General features: G+C 35.7%; 1 protein-coding gene and 1 long non-coding RNA gene across 5 annotated transcripts in view; one reads left to right on the forward strand and one right to left on the reverse strand.

Annotated features, from left to right (window-relative positions):
- The window catches only part of LOC106867299 (uncharacterized), a 21,030-nt gene extending 13,021 nt beyond the window's left edge, over window positions 1-8,009 (forward strand). The window contains exons 2-3 of the long non-coding RNA XR_001409121.3: window positions 1,688-1,755; window positions 7,674-8,009. This is a non-coding gene — a long non-coding RNA (uncharacterized LOC106867299). The remainder of the gene's footprint in view (window positions 1-1,687; window positions 1,756-7,673) is intronic.
- The window catches only part of LOC106867296 (vacuolar protein sorting-associated protein 8 homolog), a 47,339-nt gene continuing 44,831 nt past the window's right edge, over window positions 7,493-10,000 (reverse strand). For all 4 annotated transcript variants that reach the window (XM_089339209.1, XM_014912136.3, XM_014912137.3 and 1 more), the window contains exon 43: window positions 7,493-7,798. In XM_089339209.1, coding sequence (XP_089195335.1) covers window positions 7,670-7,798 — 129 coding nt within the window. In that variant the 3' untranslated portion in view covers window positions 7,493-7,669. The remainder of the gene's footprint in view (window positions 7,799-10,000) is intronic.

Genomic DNA, 10,000 nt, shown 5'->3' on the forward strand with positions numbered 1-10,000 from the left:
ACACTTCACTGATTTTTTTTTTCTAAGTTCTGCGGTTGAACTTACTGATAACAAAGTTTGTTTACTTCTCGTCAGAAATTCGTAGTTTGGAAAGAAAGTCCTGTCATTTTAAGGGTACCTTTTCAATACTTGGGTAAAATAAAGTCACACAGGCAAAGATTATGGAACTAAATATAGAAGTTTGGCCTTATCCTGGTACTTACTCTATCAGTCTCTTTTGCCAGACTGCTAAGTCATGAGCACAAATACAAACTAACACCAGCAGTGATAGGGGACAAACAGAAACACACATACATAAAAGATACCTTAGAGAAAAACTAGCAGAAGAACCAGTGTTCCCAACGACAATGGGTCCCCAACTTTATAAGGCAAAACAAGTAGAAAACCAGCTTCCCTTAAGAAGAAATGGGAGCACAGACCAGTGCATGACAAATATCTGACTAGAATCAGGGACCCTGATGTGGATCAGTACCCTTATTCTTCAGTGGCTGATATACTCTGGTATCAAACCAGAAAATGTATAGCATTGCTGCTTGGGACCAATCCCTTCCAACTGGGAATTACCAAAGGAATGTCCTCAAACAATGAAAGCAGCCCATTGTGCCACATATGCAGAGAGTATCCAGAGTCAATTGATCACATGATCTCAGAATGCTGCAGACTGGCACTGATAGAATACTTGAAGCAACATGACAAGGCATCTCTGTCTATTTCCCTACAATTTGTGGGAACACAAGCCACCAGAAGTTGCCCAGAATAATAACAGCTATATAAACAATATAATTGATAATAAAATTTAAAAAAAGAACACCCAACAAAATATAAAAAATAAATAAATGAAAATAACAACAAACTATTTAGAAATGGTTTCTTTCTTATCAGTGCTTGTCTTATCCAAAGCTAAAAATACTTTGACTAATTTTCGAAATTTTTCCACCCTCCTCTCCTCTCCTGATACAGATCTGTTTTACAGTTCAGCAAATTTATTTCAGTTTTCTTCTAGTTTATTATTATTATTACTATGTCTTTTGCTGCAAAGAATAAACCACCTGCATTTACTATTGGCAATACACACACACACACACACACACACACACAAAATAATAAAGTAAAAGATGAAAGAGCTTATTCTAGTTTTTTGTTGGTGCAGAGTGACTTTTCATCATAACTTCAAGACAAAAAAATGCAACACATTAGCAGAGGTTTACCAATAACATCTTAATGCATGGATGGATGGATGACTGTATGTATTGCATGTGCAGCAGTGCAACTACACACGTGCTGTTGTTGATCCTTTTTTTTTCTTTTCCTTCTTTCAATTTTTTCCTTTTTCCTTCCTGATGAAGGGCTATGCTTGAAACGTCAAAAACTCTCTCCTTTTACCAAGCACCAAACTAATACACTCCTGGTGCACGTCCTCTTGTTGTTTGTTATTGCTATTTTAAAGGTTCATTTATTTGAGTTGACTACATATATATATATATTTCCCTAAATAACTAATAACGAACTCTCATATCTTGTTTTCCTTCATTTTGATGTTAAAACCATTTATTTTTTGTAAGTGAGGTAGCTACTGTGTGTGTGTACGCACACTCACTCACACACGTAACTCCTGTTCTTTTGTCATTCATTAATTGATATAGAATACATATCTACTATTATTATTATTGTTATTCTATTCCAACAGGAAGCTACTTAACCTGACCAGTTGATATGGCCTTCTCTCAGCAACAGGAAGCTGGTGAATCTTGTCAGGTCTGTATGTCCTTCACACACTTATAAACTCTATGAGGATATAATCATTAGAATTTGTTTGAGAAGTCGAGCAGTGGGACTCTTTATGTGTTTAATTATTCCGCTAGAAATAGCAGCCAAATCTTCCTCAAATTACACCCAAACATCTTAAGGAAAAGGAAGGTCACAGAAAATAATTTAGTCCTAGATATACTCTGCTATCAAAATAAAAAGAAAGACACCTTACATAATGTAGTTCTAGATACATCTTGCCATCTTAATAAAGGGATAAGGTACATTAGATCATGCAACTCTTGATGCACTCTGCCATCTTAACAAAGATGGAGGACACACTATATAATGCAGTGCTATGTGTACCTTGGAATCTTAATGAAGAGGGAAACCCCATTAGATACACCTCTTCTACCTCAATAAAGATGCAGAACAAATGAGGTTATTCAGTCCTAGATATATTTTACAATCTTAATAAAGGGGAAGACACATTAGGTTATGTAGTCCTAGATATACCATGCCACCTTCTCCCAAAGCAGGATGATTATTGCTGGAATATTGTGGATTACAGGTTTGTTGGATCAAGATGTAACCTTTGACAACAAGGAAGGATATATTTAATAATGTATTCCTAGGTATACTATGCCTTTGGTTATGGGTGGAATAATTTTGGTCACAGCTCACTTGCCTTGAGACTGCAACCTGTTCACTGGCAAAATTCCATGCAGCATGGAATTTTGCCAGCAAACAGGTTGCAGTCGCAAGGCAATAAAAGTATTTTGGCAAATTAGATTTCAATGTTGAAGTGAATCTAACGGTTTTTGTGTGTTTTTAAATGGCTTATAAACACCTTCCACCTTACAATTGTGTTTATTTATATATGTTGTTGATATATATATATATATATATATATATATATATATATATATATAAAATCCATTCAACAACGGTGATAATGATGATGATGACACACACATGTACACACATTGCATGTGTTTGTGTTTGTCCCCATGCCACACCTTGACAACCAGTGTTGGTTTGTTTACATCCCTGTAACTTAGCAGTTCAGCATGAGTGCTGGAGTTGTTCATTTAGTTAAAACCCTTCAAGGCAGTGCCCCAGCATGGTCACAGACCAATGAGCGAAACTAGTAAAAGATTAAAGATATGAGTTTGTGAGTACAACAAGTACAAGAGCCAGCAGCAGAAGAGAATTAATGAGGAAATATTAAAAATCTGGAACATAAAAACCAGACTGAGTTGTGGTTTTAATTAATTGTGCCTCACAGAGAAGCTGTTCTCCATTTGTACAAATAATATAAGGGTGTGTGTGTGTGTGTGTATGCCATTCTCTTTGTATGTAATGTGCATGTGTACGTGTGTGTGTATGTGTATATATATATATATATATATACACACATATCACTTGCCTGTAATATAAGCATGCTGTATACATGTGTGTGTGTGTATCCACCCACACAACCCTCCCCACACCCACCCATATACATTTCTGCACACACGAACACACACACACAAATATACATATGTGCACATACACACACATATGGCATCAGAGAGGGTATCCGGGCTTGGAAACAAGATGACGATGATGCATACAAGCACACATGCACATAAACATATGCAGACACATGTGTGCGTGTTTCGCTTTTATCTTTTACATGTTTCAGTCATTGGACTGCGACCATGCTGGGGCACCAACTCAAAGGGTTTAATTGAACAAATTGACCCCACCCCACCCCACAAGGCTTATATACTTGTTTGAAAGCCTTGTGCTTACCCTGTTGGTCTCTTCTGCTACCTTAATTGTCTCCAAACAAGGTTAACGTTTTCCCTAATCTGGATAAGATTGCAAACAATTAACACCACTTGTATGACACTGATACACACACACACACACATATATATATATATATATAGAGAGAGAGAGAGAATCGTCATTCAATGTCCATTTTCCATGCTGGCATGGGTTGGACAATTTGACAGGCACCAAGTTGCAGGACACTTGTGTCAGCTTTGACAGGTTATTACTGAAGCGTGATGTAACCCTGTTGCTTGCTGGACCACATCAAATTGTCTAACCCATGCCAGCAAGGGCTTCTTTCAGTTTCTATTCACCAAAATACAACATAAAAAGCAAAAACAACAACAGCAAGAAGACGAGAATCACAAACTGTTCTTTATTCTTTATTCTGAGATGGGCTTTAGCCTTATTTAATTGCTTCATATTTACATTAAGCTTCACAAATGTTCAATAATTAATTCAACTGCAGAATAGGCTTTCCACTCCTTCCTTGCCCATCCCCCCTCTTATGATGTAAGTTCTGATCAGGCATGATAGAATTCTGCAAAGATGTGACTATAACTTGACCCGGAGATACTGCAGTGAAGTGGTAGAATTCCTGAGAGTCAGGTAAGATGGCATTTCCTCCAACTCTTTGTGTTCCAGGTTCAAATTCCACCAAGGTCAGCTTTGCCTTTTATTCTTCTGGGGATAGAATAAAGTACCAGTCAAACACTGGGGGGGGGGGGGTCAATGAAGTCAACTAGCCTCCTCCCAAACTTCAAATCCTGGGCCCCTAGTAGAAAGAATCATTATCGTTAAGGCAGGAAGAGTCATCAGAATCGTTAACGAGTCCGATGAGATGCTTAGCAGCATTTCTTCTGCATTAATGTCCTGGGTACAAATTCTACCGAGGTGGACTTTGCCTTTCAGTCTTTTAGGGCCAATAACAAAAGTACCAGCTGCATACTGGGGTTGTGGGTGTAATGAACTTGCTACTTCCCTTAGAATTTCTGGCTTTCTCTAAAAGTTGAATCTGGTGAGAAGGGTTTCTATTCTCAGACGAAACTGTGTAGAGTGTCTTGTCAGAAGGAAGATGGTTCCAGAGGAGCAGCGACATTTTGGCTGTGGAACCATATTCCAAACAGGATGCCAATTTAAATTACTCTACCAAACTTGTGTCCTCATGGACAAATGTTCCCTTCCTTTCCCCTCCAGGAAGTTTCAAATCCTAAGTAAATTTGAGTTGAAGTTATTCAGCCACCCTCACCTCCACCACCACTGCTGTCAAGGCATTTTAACTGCGACAAGCAAAGCATACAACTTTCCTGTACATATCCAATAACAAGCGAATCATTGAGTAAGTAATTAAGTAATTATTTAAATGTACGCAATTAAGCATGAAAAATTAGCATAGTTAATAAAGAAAAGAAAATAATTTATTTACTGAGGGAAATTACTCAGGGGTGCCATCTGCATGGGAAAATAATAAAGTAAATGTAATTAGCATAATTAATGTAGTGAGCGTCGTAAAGTTAACTAAAACAGTATTTTAGATGGATGTTTTAAAAGAAAAAAAACTTGAACTTCCTTTCATATCATTGAAATTTTGTTGCTATTTATGAAATCAAATTCTTGTCTATAACCCCTTTCACATTTATTAACTCTGTCAAATGTAACGCTTATTTATTCCCATGGTTTCCAATGAATCCTGCAATATCTTGGAGCTTGCAGACTTCAATGATTTTGTGATTTGTTTATTGTTTTAGAATGACATTGTAGGGTGTTAGAGGCCGTTAAAGGGTTAATTTAGCCCTTTATGAGTCGCAGGGAAAGAAACTTGTTTGTCAGCTGAGGTGAAGAATGGATGGCCAAATGGTTAAGAAGCTTGTTTCACAAAACCGTTGGTTCTAGGTTCAAACCCACGAGTCATATTAAGCAGATATTGTTTACCATCAAAGGTTTTGGACAAAGCATTCCATGTCTTGAGGAAAAACTTATGCAGATGGAAACTGTGCAGAAGCTCGTCAAATCAATGGACTGTACCCACCAGTCCTTTGGTGAGATGGTTCAGGTAGTTGTAATCTATCACTTCACTTAATATAGCCATTTGGTACCTGGGTAGCCTTGAGCAGAATCTGCTGACATGACTGCTTGATGCCTAATGATAATCCATTTAGAATGAATAAATCTTTCCACCCCTGGATATAAAGCTAGTCTACTTCAGTATTAAATCACTCAGCTGAGCTGTTTCAAGTTTCCAAACAGAATAAATTTTTGATTTTATCTTTTTTCCTTTGCTGGATGGGCTTGCAAGGAGAGGCAGTGGCCATGGCAGGACCTTCTTAGATCAGTGAGATTGATGCCATTAACCATTTAAACTGGCCCCCATCTGGCCCAAATATTCAGCTTGTTTTATCTATGTTCAAACTGTCCACATCTGACCTCTCATACTTATTCCACAATGTCATTTTAAGGAAATACTGCCACCTGGCCCTAGGGTGACCTTGAATGAAGTTTACTCAGTAGAAATAATTAAGATTCACTGTCTGGTCTGAGGAAGGATAACTTCTTGCCACCAAGCTTAGAGTTTCCAAGGTTGATAACTCCCATTGAAGCTTCTTCCTGTGACAAAATCTTATGACAAAAAAAAAAATAAAATAAAAAGGAAAGAAAATGCCATGAAACAACAGCAGTAGATTTGAATTAATGAGAGAGAGAGAAAGAGAGAGAGAGAGAGAGAGAGAGAGAGAGCAGGTACTTCATTATCTTATTACATTTAGCCATCATCATCATCAATAAAAACACACACACACACCTGAAACAAGGACCAATGAATGAGACAGGATAACTAACGAAGCAATAATTAATTCATTTACAAAATTATTTTTTTCTTTTTTATCACAGGTCGAAATAGCTTCTGTTTTACTATCAAAGAAGCCACATTGTTTTTGTTTTGTTTTTGGTTTGTTTTTCTGATATTTTAAGTTTTTTTTTATGTAATGTCTATGCATATGTCTGTATGTGTGTGATTTTTGTGCATGCATGCATGTATGTGGAAGCAGTCATTAGACTACAGCCATTTCTAGAACACAACCTTCCAGAATTAGTCTCTGATAATGACTTATTGGTCAATATTAAATGGAACCTTTTGGCGACATAACTTCATGCCAATCAATACAACAAATTATATTTTGTCCTATGCACTGATTTTACAGCTTTGCACACACTTCTACCAATCCTTTGGCCCCTATCTCCTGACATAAAGTTCTCTTTCAGGCTCCATGGCAACCTCGCTAGTGCTGGGAGCACATAAACAAGCACCCAGGACATGCTGTCAAGAGGTTAGCATTAGGAAGGGCATCCAACTGTAGAAACTCTGCTTAAACAGACACTAGAGTACAATGCAGTACTTGGGCCCATCAAATCCTGTTAAACTGTCAACCCCACCACTCCACGGCCATGCCAGCATGGAACAGGAACACTAAATAATACTGCTACTATATATATATATATATATATATATATATATATATGTGATAAGCTTCAGCACAATTTCCATTTATGAAATTTTAATCCCAAGGCATTTGTCAACCTGAGCTTAGAAGACACAGGCATACTCCTATGGGGTGCCATGCAGTGGGACTGAACCCAGAGCTACACAGTTGCAAAACAAACGCCTTCGTTCCACTGCCATTCCTGTGTCCATATGTGAAAATTATACAAACGTTTTTGTGGTGGGTTTGTAGAATTGGTAGAGCATCGGACAAAATGCTGTGTGATGTTTAGTTTCAGCCCTTTGATAGGGGTGAACTCTAATAGTTCTGCAGTTGATAAAATTTAAATACCAGTAATATACTGGATTTGATGTATTCAACTGCAACACTGCCTCCCACCGCCTCCCACCTCACAATCTATTAATGTTAACAAGTTTATTTCAAAAAAATTTGTTTGTATCATTTATTTGTTCTTATATAGTTTCTTTCCTTTTGTTTCTTAATATGTGTGTGTTAGTATGTGTGTGTGAGGTGTATGTTACAATACGAAAGTTCATTTTATTATTATTATCATTATATTCAGTTCATTTTCATTATTATTATTATATTTTCTTGTTTTTGTTTTTCTAGAAGTAAATCTCGGACCTCGGTGGCGCAAGACGAAGGTTGAAATTTTCGTTCTTCAGAATGCTACTTGTTCGTTTCATAGTTGTTTGAGAAGTGGAATTCTTTGAGAGTTCTGTCAAAATGGCCAGCTGGAAACAAGGACAAAGAAGAAAATAAGTTGAATGTGAAAAAAAATTAAAAAATCGCCCAACACCAACAACAAAAGAAATATAAAATGACAATAAAGATTCACATGGCTGAATAGTTTCAGGTTCAATCCCACAGTATGTCTGTTCTTTGATTGTCACCTCTATGTTTTTAGCCCCTTGTGGGCAATAAAGAAATTAAAAATAGAAAAAAGTCTATTGTCTTTCTTCTGATATTGCATGATAGTTGTAAATATATATGTATATATAATAAATATACATATATATCTCTCTCTCTTTAAATATATATAAAAAAATAAATAAAAAAAAAATTTTTACACCACTTTAGAGGCACCAGATTATTTTCGTTTTTCCCAGTTTTGACACTTTAGAGACATCAAATCTCAAAAGTCGATTTTTTTGTTTTTTGAGATTTGATGTCTCTAAAGTGTCAAAACTTGGAAAAAAATGATCTGGTGTCTCTAAAGCGGTGTAAAAATTTTTTATTTTTTTATTTATTTATTTTTTTATTCTTTGATTATTCAGTATTTTCAATGTATCCGACATTTTCTATCTTGTCACTGTTATTGGTGACCATAGTTCCATTCAAAATGATCCTCAGCTGCTGCCTTTAATCAGCCATTGTAGAGATTCCCAGGGCTATATGAGAAGAGCCAACCAAGGTCTCTAGTTTAATATTTCAGAAAAAGCATTGCAAACCTGTTTGGAACTCTGAAGTTATTCTTTATAATACTTGCATTGAGAATTCAGAACGACTTTTATTTTCCAAGAGATTCTTATGCTACGTCTTCACCTGAAAAACTGTTGTCTTTAAAATTGTTCCAAGAACAACATATACAAATATATTATAAAGGTTATTTACAATGTCAACGCATCTGCGATTACGAATTAGTTCATCAGATCTCTGCTGTCGTCTCACACATCTCTTGCATTTAAATCTTTCTTCCTTTCTTAGGCTTTTCTGTCGGTTTTGACTGCCAACACTGGTGAACATAATTTTTTAATTAACCGTTTTTATGTACGACTAATTAATGTGTTCGTTGCTTTGGCTGTTTTATTTCTCCAACTGTGACTTCCAGGAAGTTTCTCGATGCCATATCATTTCAAGAGTTGCCATTACTGGTATCTCTCTAGATTATGAAGTCCTTGGATTTAGACTGTCTGCCGTTATCTCTTCTGTGAAGAGCATCCTAACCATCAATCAGTGGTATTTTGGGGTTTCACGTCTGCCAATCAACATCCTACCCCCCCACAATGTCAACTGATCTGCCATCAGTGACAAAAAGCTGGAATAGAGAGGTAGAGGCAGAGGGATAGAAGAATTAAGGAGGGTTGAGAAAAACAAATGAAAAGGACAGAGTGAAGTGAAAGAGGAGGATGAAGAGAAGGCCAGGAAATGTGAGAGAGGGGGAACAAAAGAACGAAAAGGGAAATGAACGAAGTAAGTATGAAGGGGCTGATAGAAAACTGTAAACGAGTTTCGATAATTAATATTTTCTTACCGAAAATATCTGTTTCTCCATCAGTACAGACCGTTGAATACATACAATTTACAGAATCGCATACTAGTTATATATATGTATATACACGTATATACGTATGTGTGTCTATATATATATGTGTGTTTTTATATTATTAATAAATTCGTAAAATTATCAATAATATAGCAGGAAATCAATATTTGATATTTAAATTTCAAAAGATATATATATATATATATATATATAAATAAATAAATAAATATATATATATATATATAAATACATAAATATATATATAAATAAATATATATATAAATAACTAAATATATATATATAAATAAATAAATATATTTAATTATATGTATTTATTTTATCCTAATAAATAATAATTCTGATAGAATAAATGGGTTAATAGAAACCAAGGTAGCAAAGATCACAAAATAACTGTGGTGTAATTCCTGTTGGTGAGGCAGAAACTCCTTGATATTTTGGGTATTTGAGTATATATAAAAATTTAAGGAATGGAGTAAACGCATGTTATAACTGCATACTTTATTCCGACATATGCTTCGAAGAATTACAATTTATGCGATCCATAGGAATCGTCGATGTTACATTCCCTGAGGAGAAGTTTACATTTTTAACATCGACAATTCCTATGGATCGCATAAATTGTAATTCTTCGAAACATATGTCGGAATAA

This window comes from Octopus bimaculoides, chromosome 21 (assembly GCF_046866305.1).
Source record: "Octopus bimaculoides isolate indiv1 chromosome 21, ASM4686630v1, whole genome shotgun sequence".
Classification (NCBI taxonomy): domain Eukaryota; kingdom Metazoa; phylum Mollusca; class Cephalopoda; order Octopoda; family Octopodidae; genus Octopus; species Octopus bimaculoides.